Source organism: Ylistrum balloti, unplaced genomic scaffold (assembly GCF_031769215.1).
Source record: "Ylistrum balloti isolate Yb309-2 unplaced genomic scaffold, AGI_CSIRO_Ybal_v1 Utg369888, whole genome shotgun sequence".
NCBI classification, from domain to species: domain Eukaryota; kingdom Metazoa; phylum Mollusca; class Bivalvia; order Pectinida; family Pectinidae; genus Ylistrum; species Ylistrum balloti.
Genome location: NW_026782022.1, coordinates 527,732 through 547,945, shown reverse-complemented (window position 1 = coordinate 547,945; position 20,214 = coordinate 527,732). Strand labels below are relative to the sequence as shown.

General features: G+C 34.0%; 1 protein-coding gene across 1 annotated transcript; it reads left to right on the top strand.

The window, feature by feature from the left end:
- Window positions 1-781: 781 nt before the first annotated feature.
- LOC132546368 (protein SET-like) lies at window positions 782-15,318 on the top strand. The gene is made up of 8 exons (XM_060210082.1): window positions 782-851; window positions 3,752-3,933; window positions 5,248-5,370; window positions 6,566-6,679; window positions 7,738-7,905; window positions 9,768-9,795; window positions 10,196-10,254; window positions 14,247-15,318. The coding sequence occupies exons 1-8, from the start codon at window positions 782-784 to the stop codon at window positions 14,307-14,309; spliced, it is 807 nt and encodes a 268-aa protein (XP_060066065.1). The 3' UTR covers window positions 14,310-15,318.
- Window positions 15,319-20,214: the final 4,896 nt, after the last annotated feature.

Below are 20,214 nucleotides of genomic sequence, written 5' to 3'. Positions count from 1 at the left end.
CAGTTGGCAAATTCATCTGGCCATACTCAAATATCACGACAATTTGTGGACGTTCAAAGTTCGGAGAAATGTGAATTACAGCTTATTCTTATTTGGCACATACAGCGTCTAAAATTGTCTTGTTCATCGTGCTATTTAGCATGCCCAGTAGCCTATAATTAATCAAAAATGTGTTTGAATAGACTTAAATGATGACATTTTATTTAATAACGAGACATGATCACTTTTCTTGTTTTCATAAATTAAATAAAATGTGTCTGTCAAAGTGTAACATATCGAGTTAGAGACTATCCTTAGCAAGGCTTGTCTTTATGTGTTAGGGGAGGTAAATCGTCCATCATATCTCTTTGTTTCGACAACGAAGAGTTAAAGATGGATCAGTATCTACACATTCTTCCTAAAACATTAAGTAGAAGACATGAAACAGGAAATGATAAAATAAACTAATACACACGAAGAGAACTCGAATTAAAAACTGGTGCGCTTCGTATTATAGTGAAGAATATCATTCTACCAAGTGCGTAAGACACAAACAGTCCATAATGAACATTAAGTTATTTTCTAAATCGTTATACGTTTTCCAGTGTTCACAAATAAATCAATGCTATCATATTAAAGAATATACATATAAATATATTCAAATGAATTTCATAAGAAATTGTTACTCACCAAGACACATTTTTTAATGTTTATAAATTACTATTTATGATACACTTTCGCCTTCGCGCGCAGGGCTATTTCAATTTCCATTGCGCATGCCCAGCCTCTGTGTTCCTGAAATATGGCGACTCCAGCGAAAGTCAGCAAGCCTGACGCTAAAAACAATCATGAAAACGCTGACGAACAAGCAGGTGATAGTTTTATTTCTGAATGCATACAATTTAAGTTATCTATAAATGCCGTGGAATGTAGTTTCATTACATTTGTGGTGAAGTTTCAGCTCATTTCAGTGGCCCAACATGCTGAAAGGACCGCCATGTGCAAACCAAATCTTTTGTTTGGTAGCGTATTTGTGTTCCTAGTATTGTGCTGCGCTCCCAACTTGTGTTTCAGTCATTTGTTTCTGTTGCATACATGTCAAGACATTGATAATTTTATGTTTGGTGGATTTCTTTCTTTAGCCAAATTCTAGAAATAAAATGTAGCGTGTATAAATCAACCGGTGCGGTTCTAAAATTGATGCCGATAAATGACGTCACAACTACACGTGCAACCAACTTCCGGTTTGTAGTAAGCTATTTCTGTGGGTGCTAGGGATCCCAGTAGCTTTCGAAACAGAATGTACCCTACATTTTTATCGCTCTTTTAACTTAAAATTGATTAGTTAATGTTATTGATGATGTTGACTGAAAATTATTCATTGCTCTAATCTTTCACAAGTACCAGAACTATTTTGAAACGCTCAAGATTTCTGCTCGGCACCAATGCTTATTGACAATATTTTAAACAATAATTTTTGATCAATTCATTAAAAGGAAAAAGTTCAACAAATGGAGGCTTCTCTGGCTATTCTCTGGCTATTGGTCATATTTTCAAAACTTCCAAGAATGTCTTAAGAAAATTCATGTTATCAGGGGTCCGAAAAAGCAGTCGTTGTGGACAAGTGAAAATTGTCTCGGACATCCAGATTTATCTTTGTCTGCTGTCCATCGGACGAGTACTTTTTTCCTACGATATTAATGTTACCACTTAAATTTCAATGAAAATGTAAAGAAAATTTAAAACAAACGTGTTTACGGTACTTCGAAAACAAAATATTCCAGTCTGCACTCTAACTTTTGATTACACTGGAATTCCTGTGACATCAAATATAGCATTTGGAATACCTTAGTCATTTTCCCGCTGTCATACTGATGTCAGGTGGTCACTGGTGGTACAAACATACACCGGTCTATATTTAAGCAGCACCTAGTCAGTCGGATGTAAATAAACACTACAGCTAGGATGTAAATAAACACTACAGCTAGGCCTAAGTAGCGCACAATGTCTGACGCAAAGCAGCCATATCTGCATAGTTTTTTTTACTAAAACTTCAAATGAAATAGAAAAAAAAGTCACGTCACATCCTCACTGATTAAGTCGCCATTTCATAGCTGAATTTGGACAAGTAAATTTTTCAGCCCACTAGTCCTGTGCGTAGTGGTTTAAAATATTTTTTCCATACCCCTGGTAATGGTAACATGAAATAAGTTTATCAATCCTTAAACATGTATTGTAGTCAAAATTTTTATCATTTGGAAACAAAAACGTTATTTTCCTTCCGGGGAAAAATGACACTAGTTTTCATTGTAAAAAATTACAATGTTTTAGTTCTATTGTTGTCTTTGCAAGTTTTTCATTACAAGTTTCAGTTCTTATGGTGTTGTCCCATCATTCTTTTTGCATTATTAACATTTGAAGAATAAGAATGCGGTATTTCTCAGAAATTCATAAACAAACTCACTATTTAGACTACCACTCAATCAATTACAGCAACTTTTCTATTCCCAATTTTAAACATTAGCAAAGTACACAAACATAATAACTTTTTAAAATTCTCAGGGGGAGAAAAGTGTGTTCGCAACATTTTTGACTCCCCATGATACCTTGCATGTCGCACAATGGAAAAATAAGTTATATTTAATCAGTACATCTAAATAAATTTAAAATGATCAAGTGCATGCTTTATTGTAGTATCACGATGAAAAAATATCTGATTTTTTTTTGCACAGATAAGCATTTAGTTGGAATTAATCATAAAAATTTTCAGTATTTATTTAACTTGTACAATATAGCATATTAGGATTTGTGATTAACTGTTCTGTTGTTAGTAAGGACATGTATTTCCAAGTATGGTGCTTCTGAAAGATTTTTTTATTGAAATAACAATACAATTAATCATCTTGTGAAATTTTAAGCTATCATTTAAAATGTTAGAGAAAGGGGAGGATGAATATTTAGAAAATAACTAAATGCTTAAAATTCACATCATCTTTTCAGCGGGTGAAATATTTCTTTGGTCTGATTTTTTGCTCAGGATGCCTACTATTTTATTGAAAAATGCATGTACATCGTTACATCATAAGATATTGTTTTTTAAATCAATTTCACGTTAAATATTTCTTTTGACTGAATAGGTAGTATAAACATGGTAATAACTACTTAATTATCTGTATAATTACCTCAGTAGCCAGTAGGTCAGCCTTACAGATTTGACAAATATAGTAAGGTAACTTATGATCTACCTAGTGGGATCTCTGAAATTAGGAGATTACCCAAATTATTATCCAGAATATCGGGAGACAGGGCTTGGGAGTAGAAATTGGGAAACCACTTACTGAATTGGGAAAGTTGGCAAGTATGAGTTGATAATTTCCGCTTTGCTAATTGGACCACTGAACAGTCACAAAGTTACTTTGTGTATTGCACAGTTGAGAACCACCACATGTTGATATGTTGATTGTATTATAGATAGGTCAAATGCAATATTGTGTGTTTAATATAGATTAAATTCCACAAATTAAACTTAAGCTTTTTAGGACGAACCCATGTAGCTTTGCTTGAAGTGGATGAAATAAAATAGATATGGACTGGAACTGATTTACCAAGAATATGCAAATAACTACTTGATTCTTCGCAAGTATATATATGGTCTCACAAGCAAGTATTGCACATTATATGCCCAAACATTTTATCTTATTCATGAGTAACGGACACGGGTCAATCTTCTGGATTGTGTTGTTAATTTTCTGTGTTTTTTTTCACTTTGCAGATAAAGAACAACAGGAGGCAATCGAGCAAATAGATGAAGTCCAGAATGAAATAGATCGTTTAAATGAACAAGCAAGTGAAGAGATACTTAAAGTTGAACAAAAATACAACAAATTAAGGCAGCCATACTTCCAGAAGAGGTCTGACTTGATAGCAAAAATTCCTAATTTCTGGGTCACTGTTGTATCCTTTCATCTAAATTTTGGAATATAAAAATGAATGGACTGCAAAAATTATTTCTTGTGAACACATGGGAAACAAGTTTTATAGTTGTTTTCAATAAAGGCATAGGAAGTTTCTTTGATATTGACAGAGACAACAAGCCATGCCATATCCCAACCCGTCCATAAAATTTATTCATGAAGTACAGGGCTAGAAAAAAAAAAAATGTTCAGCTACTCGTTCGTTGGGCAAGTGCAACTTGAAATTCACTTGCCGGAATCCAATATTCACTCACTCAAAGAAAAAAGGCAACAGAACATAATTTAATGAACACAAATTTTATTATCAATTTCCATATCAAATGTTTGGACTCAACACTTGCTTTTATAGTTTTTCTCATATTTAATTCACTGTTAACGTGAGCGAGAACATCAACTTTTTGACAGTAACTACGTACACAAAACAACCTTGTTTACAACATTTGTGGTGACGTAATAGGTTTTCGTGTAGTCAGGATCTTGACACGTGGTGTAAAGAAGGATACTACATCAATGTATTTGATTGACTATCAGTGGATTTAAATCAGTTTTAAGAGTGTTTTAAGTTGATAAACGTCATTTATTATGGAATATTCAATAGTCAGAACTACAATTTTCACTCGCCCGCCGGACAAGTAGCTGAAACAAATAACTCGTCTGCAAGTACCTTTGACTCGTCTAGACGAGCAGCCTTTTCTAACCCTGAAGTAATTGTCATTTTGCAGGCAAATACAATGAGATTAGTGCTTAATTTTTACAATGGTAGAGGCTATTCAAATGGCTGTTCATCAGTGGTGCATTATCGATATCAGCATTATTCTTTTCAGTAGAATTTTTAAAACTCCATATATTGAAAACAACTAAGAGGAAAGAAGAGAAATAACAAAAACAGATCCAACAATGGTAGGTGCCAAGATGCATGTGGAATCTCTTGTATAAAGTTCAGCTTTATCAATTTATACATATACACAGTGAGAAGGGATAATAGGTTTGGTAAAATCCTGTCCAGAACACAAATATATTATCCATCATTATATGAAATCTGACAATTTGTCATTTTGTAAATACTCAGGAAACTGCTATTCCACGATCAAGTAAGTACTTCTGTGGGATCTTTCAAATTTCTTCCAAACAAACAGAGAAACACGAGACTAGATTTTTGTTCATTCTTAAATTAGTTAGTGATACTCTTTCTGTCAACGTCTTTCTAATATTTATGTGTAAAATTGTCATTCATTTTCAGTTTATCTTTTAAAATTTTGTTTTATATTTGGATGTTTCCTTAACCAAATGAAAGTTTGTTAATCACCCTCAAGTATCTGCACTGTTAAATGAAGAAGATGAGGAGGCTCTTCAGTTCTTGTCTAAGGTTGAAGTTCAGGAATTTGAAGACATAAAGTCTGGCTACAAAATCAACTTTGTAAGTAAGAGTATAATATTTCAAAGCATACTTCAGTTACTTTTAAATGTGTATCTGGGTACAAGTACATATAATAAATATGACACTGCTGAGATATAAATATTAACCTGTATTTAAGCAGGGTCATAGCAGAACTGCAAAATGATTTTTGAAAAGATGTTAAAAGTATTGAGGACTTTCAGAAACTTGAGATTTTGTGTCGAATATGAAGACTTTGAAGACAATGTTTTGCATAAAGACAGATATTCTATTAAATCATGTCTTTGCTCGCCATCAATAATAGTAGCTCATTCTGATAGGGGATGTGCTTCATATAGTCAGAGATGACTGTGTGTGAACTCACAGGGCATTCCATAGGATTAATACCTCCATTTTCATGATCCACAGTAAACCTCTGATCAGTTTGAATCAGAGGGTAGTTCAATCATATGATTGTTTTTCCATAAAAACTCTCATTTTCTTTCTAGTTAGTTTGAATCCTTTCTAGTTATGTGTCAATTGCAATGTAAATATTAATTTGTGGAACACATTGATGGATTGTAAAAATATGTAATTATTTATAAAGATATTGGTTTTGCAAGAATTTCTCCTTATGGCCAGTCGTCTTATCGGTTACATCTCCTGCTGGTAGTGTGCAGTAAATGACCGTTGTAAGCAATTGATACTACCAAGTTATATACTATCATCTCTTGCTGTCTCATAGTCCACATGCCAGCTGACACAACTTTAGGCCTCAACTCTGTATCAAAGTGGTTGGTATATGTAATGTCCGGATGTGTATTGTCAGAGAGCAAGTGTTTCATTACAAATTTTGATAATCACTTCAAGACTGTATTGTCATCTAAATGATTTGTAGGGCTCACAGGTATGCCTCATAAACACAATTGAGATATCTTTGATAAAAATTAACCTAAAGCTTTTGAGTCTCAATCCTCATTCTGCATACCGATATGTAAACACTAGCTTTGGCCAATACATTTTGCACACATTTAACATGCTTTCTTCGTCAAAATATCCAAGGTAATGAAGAACAAAATGAATTTTGCGATTTCCTACCGGTCAATTCAGATGTACTGTTTTGTTCAGACTGACTGAAGGTTTACCACATTCAAAGAGTTTTTCTTCAGAGTTTGTTTTAGACTAGTTGATATAAAAAGAACTCTAAATTAGTCTTAAATGTATCTTTCTTTTGCAGTTCTTTGATGGTAATCAGTACTTTGAGAATGAAGTCATATCAAAAGAGTTCCATCTAAATGACACTGGAGAGCCCTCATCGAAATCAACACCCATCAGATGGAAAGCTGGCAAAGTAGGACTTTTTGTTGCTAGAGTTACTTGAGAAATGAGAATGCTTATTTGATAGTAAACTCTAAAACTTGAACATTATTGAGAGTTGCATGCAAATAAGTAATACTAACAATATGAAAAAAGAGAGTAATAAATGGATTGACCAAGTTTGTGATCAACCATTGGTTTCACATGTTAATTATGATACAGGCTATTAATTTTCCATGTGTATATTTGTTTTTAGAAGAGTCTTGTATCACATGTTAATTGTATGGCACATAACTATGGGAATAAATTTCCTTATGGCCTGTTTTCTATCTGTAATCACTATTTTTTGAAGTACTAGAAGGATGTTTGCCCAACTGGATGTGATAAGCAAAACAAAAAGACCAAAAGCTGACCATCTTGGTTTGTGACAGTTTGATTATCATATTGCAATGTCTTTAGAGAAACACATGAAGGATATTTCTGAGTCTTGATGTTTAGGTTCTACATAGATCCAAGTTGTGTCTGTAACTGGTTTTGGAGTATGATCGAAAATATAAAATTGAAGTTTGTTATCACCGTTTTTTATTAGTAATTCCTTTCTCAAATTTAATATATAGATTTCCCCTTGGCCCCTAGTTGTACCAATTTGATTCTGGGACTTATGAAAAAAAACAAAATCACTGAAAGGTGTCTGTTATTTATCTAGAATGAAAATTTTATTACTTAAAGAGATACTGGATGGCCTTTTTTCAAATTTCATATGCAGGTTATCAGCACTGTGTATGTTGTGTCCTTTTTATTTTGGGACTGATCTGAAATTAGTGAAAAATAAAATGGCTGAAAGACCACTCTCTTGAATTTGACAGTTAAGGTCATAATTACTTGAGAGGAATTTGCAAATTTCATATACTTAAAGCAAATGCAGAAGAAAGAAAACAAGGAAAAGATCAAATTTTTGAAGAATAAATAAAGATTAAACAATGGTGGGCATCAAGACCTTCTGGGTTCCCTTTTTCATCTTATGATAGAAAAGTTTCAAATGCTTGAAAAATGGTCGTAGAATATGTATCTGGAATCTTCATTAACTTGTAGGATTTAACAAAGAAGTCCAGTACTCCGAGTAAGGGAGGGAGAAAAAGGAATATGGAGGAGCAGGAATCCTTCTTCTGTTGGTTCACAGATCATGGAGATGCTGGTGCTGATGAGCTTGGAGAGGTGTTAAAGGATGATATCTGGCCAAACCCTCTACAATACTACTTGGTATGATGAATAAGAAAACTGTGTTGTTATAAACAGAACTGCTGATGGTTTCCAACACTGCAAAATAGGATTGTAAACTTAAACTATATGTAACTTTCTGAATTTCAATTGCCCCTATAAAAAACCAGGAAAGAAAAAGTTCTTTTCATGAAATGTTTCCTTGATTTTAATAAAATGTCCTATTTTTATATAATATTGTATTAGATTTGCTTATCATTGTCTGTCTTAAGACTTGATATATAGGATGTGTTGAGTGTTATGGTTCTCAGACACCCATACGCTGTAGGTTTCAACCCCTCCTAATAACACACACACTTGAAACACAGTTAAAACACTGGCTCATCACCTGAGCTTTCACCTTTTTTGAGTACAATTGAAAATCTGTCAATTTTTTGACAATTTGACGATTAGTGTTGGAAGATTTAGATTTCATAACAGAAGTAGGCGTGGCTATTGAGGACAAAACAGCTATCATGATAGTATTGCTATAGTAAAATTACTATTTGATATTATTGCGAAAAAGTCTATTGCAATACTATCACAGTAGTATATTTACCCTCAAAATATGTTTTCTAACACAGAAATAAAAGGAAATCACTAACCATTTAGATGTATCGAAAGGTTCAATTTAGAAAATGCTGAAATTGAGAAAAAATATTTACAATTTTCATACAATGAAGTAGGTTGCACAGGGTTTATTTGTTACACTTTATTATATAATATTATTATAATGATAGTAATCATTCTAATTACACATTATTAATTGAATCCATAAACATGCTATTTGGTGATATTTGTTGTTAAAAGCTTACACAGCTGGACTCCTGACTTTTCTTTTATATAAGCCTTAGTTTCATAATAAATTTAGTATAATTTCTATTTATTTTACACTTGCTTTGTGTTGTAAAGGTGGTTAATTAATTCAACAATTATGTTATTATTTGGTTTTGACGGTAAATTGGTAGGGCTGTGTTGAAAAATATAGTACAGGTCTAGTCAAGGTTCTAATTGTCTACAGTAAGTACTGTATATATTATGATGTAAATATATTGATGCTGATGGTTAAGAAAGCTGTAAACTTTAATGACAAAGGTTTGAAACATTCAGTCTGTAACCTTATAACGCGGCGACTTTGCCTTAACTACGATTGAGTTTTAATTCTAGTGCACATCAAGTCCAAGTTTGACATGGCCATGCTTTTGTTTCAGTCATATATATCTCCAGAGCTTCCATTGCCGTTCATGGTTACAAACACTGTAGTTTCAGTATGTCATAGACTCATACGGCAACCCCTTGCATTTTTAATTAATTTAAACAACACTAGTCAAATGCCATTTTTTTTTCATATTTAATGCGTAATTAGCCAGGAAACATTGATTTTTTAACCGCTACAGCATCTGAAAAATAAACAAGCCTTCATTAGAAGTGTAACTGGTTGCTGTATCTTGTTAGCTTGTATGACCTAGAATGTAGAACGTACATAACAGCTGTTTATCACTATACCAAGCTTTGAGCTTTCACACCTGCCATATAATTATGTTACCCTACACTTGTCTCCATGATGAAGACAGGTTCTTACTTGATTCCCTACTCCAAGTGACATTCTACTCCCACAGGGTGTTTGAGAACCACAACACTTGACACATACTGTAGCCATTTTAAAAGTGAAGATCATTAATATGCAATTGGTGCTTTCTACTGTTATGTGGAACTGCTTACTAGACACCTAAATAAACAACTTATTAATACACTATCTAAAAGAAATGTTTTTAGAATATTACCTTAAGAAATGTGTAGAAGAAAAATGCACTTATCTGACAAGAGTGACAAAACTGACTACATTGTTTCATTAATTTTTATAGGCATCAGAAATGGAGGAGGAAGGTGGGGGTAAGTTTAAAGATCTTTGCTGTTAAGATTGGAAAGTTGTATTAATGTATAAAGATATTAAATCAGTATTGAAGTTCATCATATATTTGATGCAGACAGAAAGAATTTTAAAACATGAAACTCTTAAATAACGTGAGTATTCAGCAGCACATGATGTCGTCTTTTAACAGTAATTCTATTTGAAAAAATATGTTCACACTTTAGATATGTTCTGCTTTCCTTACAAGAGGAGATGATGATTGAACTTGCCCTCTCAGAGAAGTTCATGATTGAGGCTTGTTTCCTAGTTATGTACTCAACTAGTTCTGATCCATTTTGTAAGTCTTGCTGCTTACATTTCTGTTTGACTTTTATCTCTTCTTACTTACATGAAATGTTTTCTGCATTACATTTTTTGTAGATGATTTGGATGATGAAGATCTTATGGAGGGAGAGGAGGATTTTGATGGTGAAGAAGAGGTCAGCATTTAAAATTTGTATATAAAGGGAAACAACTAGTTGTGCAAATGGGCTATAATCGTGTTAGGTTATTGATCATACAGCAGCACTTTTTACTTTCTAGATAAATTGTCTAAAAGATAAACAAATTTGTTAGATAGTAACACACTGTAATGTAGGCCATATTGTGTTTTGTGATTTGTATTAACAGCTAACCCTGATCATCCTGGCCAAGGCGTTCTCTCATGAAAGATTTATGAATAGAATTATAAAGCAGGGACACCAAAAATCAGATAATAAAGCATTCATTACAAGTTGAAAAACTAAATTACTTGAATTTAAAAAAGAACACAATTGAGTGGCAGTGATAAAACTTTCCATCATTCGTGGTCTTCACAGATGAGCAGCACCGCTCAATGTTTCAATTTCCTTCGATGGATGTCTATGTTAGCTGTTAATGTAAAATTTTACATTTCAAGAAGTGAAATAATAGTCATGCATTGCCAAAGACTCTGAATGAAATGTAAATACTTAATATTTATTGTCTAATCAGCAGGATTGGAAGTCTTCCCTATGTGTTTGTAAACATTACATGATATTGCTGAAACTAAACATTTTGTTATAAACATGTTATGTTAGGTTATGTGGCAATAATGAAATCTTTACCTGTCATGTTTTTCCACCAAAATACAAAAGAGAATCATTGTCCTACACGCCTAGGAGACCCCTTGTATATCATTGATATTAACTGGGTTACTTGCTTCTGATATTCCATCTACTTTGGTGATAGAAAGGATTTCATAAATTCAACAGACCTTAAAGAGAAACAGAATTTATAAAAGATTTCCAATAGTGACTCATCCTTAGGAAGTGTAATGAAAAGATGCCAAGTTCCTATTGAACAACAGAATCATTTTGCTTATAAAAGCAAATGATCACATAAAAAGATATGCAGTTTGACAACCAAGAAATTTATTGATATCACTTTGAATGTAGAATGGTTATATCTTATACACACTTTAGAAAAGAAATGATGAAAATAACCATAATCCATTCACTGAGGAGATATTCACTGTAACCATGGCAACACAGCACCGTGTAGGGGTCAGGAGTTATCTGCTGCCTCTGAGGTTTTCTCATTGGTTTGTAGGTAACCCCAAGGCCTCCGTCCTGATTCAGTGTTCCTCCCTTGATAAGATTTTGGCTCTGATCTAACTAATTACTTATAATGATACAGAACAGATCTCACTAGTTCAGCTTCAACAGACTGGAGTTTTTTTCATTTCTTTGGATTTTTCACATTGTTTCAAGTGTTACCACTGATGGAATTGTCATCATGTTGATTTTACTTTTGTTTAAGGCCCATTCTTTCAACTAATGACAGTTTTTCGTCTTAAGATTAAAACACTTGTAAGCACACTAAAATAGGTTAGAAATGGTGATGTTTGTAATGTGATATCATTGACATACACTAGTTTCATTTTTTGATTGTGTAATTTGCCTTTAAGACAGTTGAGCTATGCTTTAAAAAAAGGAACTTGCTTTCAGTTTGAAAACTCATTGCAATACAAACAAAAAACTGAAGAAACATAAAGAATTTTATGTGTTTTTCTTCAAATTCCATTTATGCTTATATCTTTTACTGGGAGCAGATGTTGCCAAAAAGACTCCCTTATTTCAATGAAATAAAACATAAAACTTCTATCGAAGCTGAGGTTTCTCAAAAGTTGAGAAAGTTTATGATAGATTATTTAAGAATTTAAGTGCAGGGTTTTGAGGATGTAAATAAAGAAATGATGAAAACAACCATAATCCATTCACTGAGGAGATATTCACTGTAACCATGGCAACACAGCACCGTGTAGGGGTCAGGAGTTATCTGCTGCTTCTGAGGTTTTCTCATTGGTCTGTAGGTATCCCCAAGGCCTCCGTCCAGATTCAGTGTTCCTCCCTTGATAAGATTTTGGCTCTGATCTAACTAATTACTTATAATGATACAGAACTGATCTCACTAGTTCAGCTTCAACAGACTGGAGTTTTTTTTTTTTCATTTCTTTGGATTTTTCACATTGTTTCAAGTGTTACCACTGATGGAATTGTCATCATGTTAATTTCATTTTTGTTTAAGGCCCATTCTTTCACTTATGACAGTTTTTCGTCTTAATGTTAAAACACGTGTAAGTGCACTAAAATAGTTTAGAAATGGCGATGTTTGTAATGTGATATCATTGACATACACTAGTTTCATTTTTTTTATTGTGTAATTTGCCTTTAAGACAGTTGAGCTATGTTTTTAAAAAAAGTAACTGGCTTTCAGTTTGAAATCTCATTGCAATATAAACAAAAAACTGAAGAAACATAAAGAATTTTATGTGTTTTTCTTTAAATTCCATTATGCTAATATCTTTTACTGGGAGCAGATATTGCCAAAAAGACTCCCTTATTTCAATGAAATAAAACATAAAACTTCTATTGAAGCTGAGGTTTCTCAAAAGTTCGAGAAAGTTTACAATAAATTATTTAAGAATTTAATTCAATGCAGGGTTTTGAGGATGTTAATAAAGAAATGATGAAAATAACCATAATCCATTCACTGAGAAGATATTCACTGTAACCATGGCAACACAGCACCGTGTAGGGGTCAGGAGTTATCTGCTGCTTCTGAGGTTTTCTCATTGGTCTGTAGGTAACCCCAAAGCCTCCGACCTGGATATAGTGTTATTCCAATGATATGATTTTGGCTCTGATCTTTGTTTTCTTGTTACCTATTCTACTGCACATTGTTCTGATGAGGAATGCATGTTTCTAGAATTTGATTTGATTTGTGATTTTTAGATTTCATAGTCAAGGATATATAGAAAATGAAGGGTTTAATAATCAGTTGATTTACTTAAATGTACCTCTATGTAGATGCTTCCCATTTTACACATTAATTTTGCTAGTCATCATTTGAAATTTGTCAAAAACGACTTGATACCAAAATAATCTTGAATAATATACTAAAGGGATAAAGAAACACAGGGTAAACTTTGATGGTGATTCTAGGCAAGACGTCGAGTATAATGTTCAATATTTATGATTAAGAATGAAGATTAATCCATATAGAACAAACTGCAAAACCAGCGATTTGTATCTTGTAAGTGATTTAGGAATAATTGAAGGGAATTGAAAGAGAACTCTGAAATTGAAATAGACTAATTGTGGGGGCTGACTAGTCAATACCGGGTATGTCCCCGATTTGCTCTCTCTCCTAAACCCCGATTCTTCTGGGCATGGAGATGGTGAGCGAGTTTATGCTCCTCATTGTGATGTTGGCTCATTCTTCCAAGAGGGCTGCTCTCAGTTGGGCCAGAGTAATAGGGGGAAGCTGGTGTCGTCAATCCTGTCTATCCAGCTGGTCCCACAAGTGCTCAATAGGGGATAGGTCAGAGCTGTATGGCGGCCAGTCGAGTGGGAGGATATTGTTGTTAGTGAAAAAGTCGCTACAGATCGCTACATGGAGCCAAGCATTATCCTGCTTGAATGTGAGATTGTTTTGCTGCAGTAATGGGATAACATGGGTTCAGAGGATCTGACAACCTGTATTTGCTTTTGACCTTGCATGATCATCGCAGTGACCTGACCCCTCTTAACTTTCATCAGTCATGCCATTGTTTAAGCTAACCGCAATTAATCAAAATATTGATGTGTGTCTATGCAGACTACCAAATGGTATGACGCGCAGTATAACTCAATGACCCAACACTGCTGTGCAGGAGATTTTCTTGTTTCGTGTTTTCCTCGGAAGACATCGTCAACAATACAATAATGCAACATTCGATATAAGACCATATGCATTGTAACCTAGAGAGTTGCTTGACCGTTTTTCATGTTTTTGAACAATGCATTCGCAAGATATTGCAAATAATGTCACCCTGCATTTCTTATCCCTTGAGTATATGTTTGACATTGGTATTTAGATGTAATAGTGATTAACAGTGTATCATTTTCTTTTTTTTTAAATTTTGTTGTAGGAGGGTGATGAAGATGATGTTGTGGAAGAAGATGCAGAAGATGATGCAGAAGATGAGGGTTGATCTTTGTCTTAACATTTATATTGTTTCATTGTCGTTCATTTTATCATCGCATTTTTCATCAGTCATGTTTCATTTGGAGTCGTCTGTCAGTTGTCGTTGTTGCATGTCGGCCATCTGGTCGCTACAGAAGTGGACCATCTCATGAAGGATTTAAAGACATTTGTGACATTTGTATGGACGAAAAAAATAAACCACCACTAGTAGTTTCTGAAGTTTCTAAGACTTTGTTCTTAAGGTAATGGAAGACCGGGATATATCATTGTCTGGACTGTTTCATGGAGGAAAACAGTTTTAATTCAGCAGAGAATGTGTGAATTATAGCTCTTTTAAGATGTGATTACTTCTTGGTAATGCAGTTTGTTTGTGGGAGGGGGGATACACTTTCCTTTTGTTAGTGTTTCTTTAGATGTATAGTACAATGTTTTTCCATACTGTGTTCAGGTAAGTTAGGAGTCGTCATTTTGAAATCTGTACAGAATGGGCTTATACTGACTATGCATCAAATCTTGGAATTAGCTGAATTTTAACAAGTCACTCCATATAACATTGTGTGGGACTTCACTTTATTTCCACCAAAGAGACTTTTTGTTAAGCTTTGTAAGCATAAGAAAGTCCCAGAGCGTTTTCCCTGGTTTTATTGGATTTGGCTGAAGGAAGTGTAGCAGAATTATTGTTATGAAATCAGCATATACCTTCTGATGGAAGATATAGGAACAGATTTTTTTAAGATCAAAAGAAACTTTGAAAATATTGGAATTTAAAATCCAAATAAAATGATTGTTTAGACAACTTGATTTGTCATTTTTGTGTTCATGAACGATAACACCATTCTGAAGCATGTCATTCATCTTGTTAAAGTGTGTCAAATCATCTTGAAAATTGGGATTTTTTAAAAAATATGTTGATCAATATTTTGGGGCACCCTTTGGTTTTTACCAGTAGTTATCTCAGTTGGCAGTCCCCATTTCAATACATGTCGGTTATCAGAATAAATTTGCATGTATTTTTATTTCTTTGTTTTAATTTTTTGTAAAGACATTCTTTTATACAAGGTGTTCTATAAATCAATCACTTCATATCAAATATTGATGTTGGCATGTGACCTGAATGAATTATATATACATTTATGCTCTTAAACTGAGGAAAGGCAATTGAGTGAAAAGTTTGGTGATTGGTCCTTGGCTAATGCTGTATTAAGAGGTACTATGAATCCAGGTCCCAGTAGCACAAAGGTGAGATAATTAATAAGTGGTTACTGAAATCAAAATTGTTGCCACTGGGGGGAAAAAAAAGCCAAGACTAGGAAAATATTTACTTAACCTGTCTTTATCAATTACATCAGTGAAATGATGAATGCTTCTAATTTTGTGATTCACATTTGAAATTTTTCACTTGCCACTGGTTACTTATTACCAGCCATTGAACAAATTGTTGCTCCCTAACCCTTGTGATGACCTAATGTATCACATCCGTTTTAGTGAACAATTTTCCGTGAAACAACTTTATTATACATTACAACACAGCATTGGCTTCAAGTTATAGACGTCAAGGTTTGCTGTTTGGTTGACGGCCACTGCCTCAGATTCTAGGCTATTCAAATCTCCCTACGTCAATGGCCAGTGACCCGTCCTTTCTTCAACAATTTTTGTGACCGTTATTTCTTGAGATGTGGTAGATGGATCTTATATTTCATAGGTTGGTTCCCCTTCGTCTGTAGATGTGTCCGTTTGATTTTGGTCTTATCGGAGAAACAAAAATGGCCGAGAGGCGGCCCTCTTGAATTTTTGCAATGAAGTTTGTTATTGTTAATTTTTGAAAAAATACTTGGTTGGGTCTCTCTCAAGTTTCACATGTAGGTTTCCCATGGTTCCTAGTTGTTTCTGTTTGACTTTGGGACTGATCAGAAAAAAATGTCTGGCAAGCGACCATCTGAGATTGGCCATTTAAAGATTAGTTTCGCTATTCTGCAAGGGAATGCTCAAATTTCGTATTAAGAAGAACAAAAACAGGACTGTAACTACTTCACAAATGTCAAAGGCACATAGCAAGGATTGTAACTACTTGACGAGTGTCTTAGGCACATAGCAAAGGCTGTAACTACTTCACGAGTATTCTAATGAACAAAGCAAGGTCTTTAACTACTTGACGAGTGTTTTAAGGAACATAGCAAGACCTTTAACTACTTGACGAGGGTTTTAAGGCACATTGCAAGGCCTTTAACTACTTGACGAGGGTTTTAAGGCACATTGCAAGACCTTTAACTACTTGACGAGGGTTTTAAGGCACATTGCAAGGCCTTTAACTACTTGACAAATTAAGTAAGGACAGTAACCACTTGACGAGTGTCTAAGGCACATAGCAAGGACTCGTCAAGTAGTTACAGCCCTTGCTGTGTGCCTTAAACATTCGTCTAGTAGTTGCTGTCCATCCTACTTGCCTTAAACATTCGTCGAGCACATCTTAAAGATACTCTTGGATAATGTGGAAATAATGGTAAGAAATATTCTTTGAATTTACCTCCGCCAGAGATTGACATACATATCACAGTTTAGTGCAATATCAAGAGTGTTAAAAGTGCACCGAATCATGTTTAAAACAAGTACTTCCTCGCGTTTATCCGACTTTTCTCGCAGTAAAACTGATCGAAACGAATTAAACGCAGATTACTACAAAGGACTAAAAACATATTTCATTGATTAAATATGGGCAGTCAAAAGCACTATTTACACACCTGAAAGAAAGATATAGCCTAAAAATGCCCATCTGTATTCAAGCTAGAAGGACTTAAAATGTCTTCAAGTGCCAACGTAAGACATAGAACTATAATCGACATGTGCGCTGGACAATTTCCACTTGGTGAATTAAAGAAGGAGAGCAGATCTAACAACAATATTCTGACTCCTCACAAGACTGATGTATAAAGACCTTAAAACAGATATTTGTATAAACCTTGTACATGTACGTTTTATAAAACCAAGCATTCACATTGCTTTGGAAAGTTAATGTGGGTTCTAAAACTCATGGTAGAAATCTGCCAGACACCAAGACCGTTCATATTGTAATTAAATTGATATGTTTCTTCTTGTTTGTAAAATTGACCTGGCAACACTTAAAGATTCACTTTCATTTTAAACACAGGGCGCCAATCATACACTCTATCTATATCGCTCTGTAGCTGCTCACACCCAGACAGTGGTTTTACGCACTTAAAAAATGCTCTCGTCGGTAAAGATAAAAAAAAAATCAGAAAATGTTACGGCTAATGGCAGTTCATTGATAATTGGAACGTCAGAGCACACCGGAAGTTACCTAACACCCACTGGATGCTGTCCCATTGACAGTAGCACGCTGGAATCAGTCTTTCAAATATGTAGTAAACCAATATGCCATGCTACCTTCTACACCATACGGTTTTTAACGTGTGCAATTATATTTTGTGGTTTACTTTGTCAAAAGCCTTTGAAAATCAGTATTAATAACACGTAGTTCAACTTTTTGTCAAAGGCTTTGGAAATCTGGTCGATAAGATATGCAAGGTTTAAAACAGTAGACCTTTTTGGAATAAAACCAAGTTGCTCATCGCACATGGGAGGATTTATAGAATTAGAAAAATGGACGTCAACCAACTTTTCAAGAAATTCAGAAAAAAAGAAAGAAGAGATACTGGTCTGTAATTAGAGACTTCGTTACGTTTACTTTCAGATTAAAAATAGGAATAACATTAGTCCTTTTGAAAATACACGGCAAGATACCGTCGTTCAATGAACAGTTGATAATGTTACACAGTGGTACAATACCACGTCAGAAATGCTTTTTTTCATCTATTTGTACAAGTGCCTTCTGATCTCCGTGCATTTAAAATAAAATGTGCTCAAATTAATTTTTACATGTATCTGAGGAAGACCACCATTGTATTCCATAAAGATTAGAAGAATGAATTAAATATTTCCGCAGAGTCAACATTGTTGGAAGACGACGATGAACAGTCCGAGACGGAATACGGACAGTTCCCTCCCTTCCCTTTAACAAATCCTGAATACCTGACATTCTTTGCTATTACTCGCAGCAACCATTAAAATAAAACGTTTGTCTTTCATTGCGATGTAATAGTATGATATTTTGATGTAAAGAAAAATATTGTGAAAATACTAAGTTTTCATTTGATTTAACGAGCTCAAAACTGCCCTGCAACCAAAAAGGGGGGAAATAATAAAAAAAATTGCTTTAATGCTTTAATTAACTTCATTCGGGATTTAATGTTTAGATATAGAAATCTTTAAGGATACTTTTCAGGGGGTCACTGCTTTAGATTTTACACGTTTCACCCAAATAGACCGACCGATCTGACAGACAGAAAGACAGACATATCCAAGATCAAGAAACAAGCTGAAATATTTATTTTCGGTTCTAAAAATCAGACCCGAATTTACCAATTTGAAACCTGTTGAAATCTATACCCATGTAAAGTGTCTTAACAACCCGAAAACGTTGAAATTGTTGAGCACATTAACAAAATCACTTCGTCACTAAATGTAGTCCACGAGCGAAATTGTGTACACACCGATTACTTTCTTTCTTTATCTATTATATTTACCGATATTTGAAATACCAATGTGGGATTTTATCACCTTATAAAGGGGTTGCGGCGTCCAGGGAAGGGATTATCAGGACACTATATAACTTTGTATTTGTGTTATGTTCTATGTATGTGATGTTACTTTTGTGATATTTTGTGTCGTGATAAAACGACAATTTCTTTTATGTACTGTCGTTATTACTTCATTGATCATATATAACATAAATGAGTACAACAAAAGAAGTACCCTTTGATTCCTCAACCTGTTGCTACCACAGTCAGGAGTAAAATCGCTAATATGTTTAATACAACTTACATGTACATCTGTAAAATAATAGCACAAAGTAACATTCCCTATATATTAACAATTTCGATGAAAACGTAACCAAACAGAAGCGATGTTCAAATACCGTAATAGACATCAAAGCTCAACTTGACTATCGCTCGCTCCAAAATTCACCGAAATCCGAAAAAAAAATCCACATTGTTGCTTCGTTTTCCAGAAGATCTAATTTAAAAATTGGTGTGGCCTAATTGAAATAAACTTTTAATGTGTATCTTAGTTCGTCCGCACGTCAAATTGACTTTATCGTCACATATTGTATGCCTGAAAGCCCTTTCTGAAGTGGACAAGTACGCCTGAAGAAATTCTAACATTAACGTCAATAAGGTTACATAATGGTAAACATTGATAACGGCAACTATCAGAGAACACTGAAGAGAGTTGGTTTGTGATTCATCATAGAAGGTATGGCTTTATTTTAGGCGTTATATTTGATATAATTAGAATTATGCTGTAATTGTACATAGAATTGTTGTAAACAAATGTATATTTAAGTTTTCAGAGAGATAATTATGGAATCATTTGAATTGATTCGGTCAAGTAATACAAATATATATCAATGAATGGGAATTTGAGATATTTACGCGTATAGGACGTTACTTGGTATTCGTGATCTGAAATGTATTTCTTGTTTAAAATTGTGAATCAAATCATTTGTAGAAACCTATTCAAAATTGATATTGTCTATATATTCCGTATTTTATGGAAATATTTGTACCCTATAGCAAACTTCTTTAGAGCTCAGTCGGTTAAAGCGAAAACGTTGTTGTGGTCTAGTAACCTGAGACGATTGAGGTGCTTTGTTCGACGTTCCCTATTCATGGCGGTTTGTGTGCCTCCTGATGTTGTTCAGTGAGGTAGCCACCACCTACTCCAAAGAATCTTTGCTGTTCATGGGGCGATAAAATTTCCTACAAATTACATTTAACTACATCGAATTCCAATGCAACCTGCCGATCCCAATTACATTTTTTTTTTATTGTTTT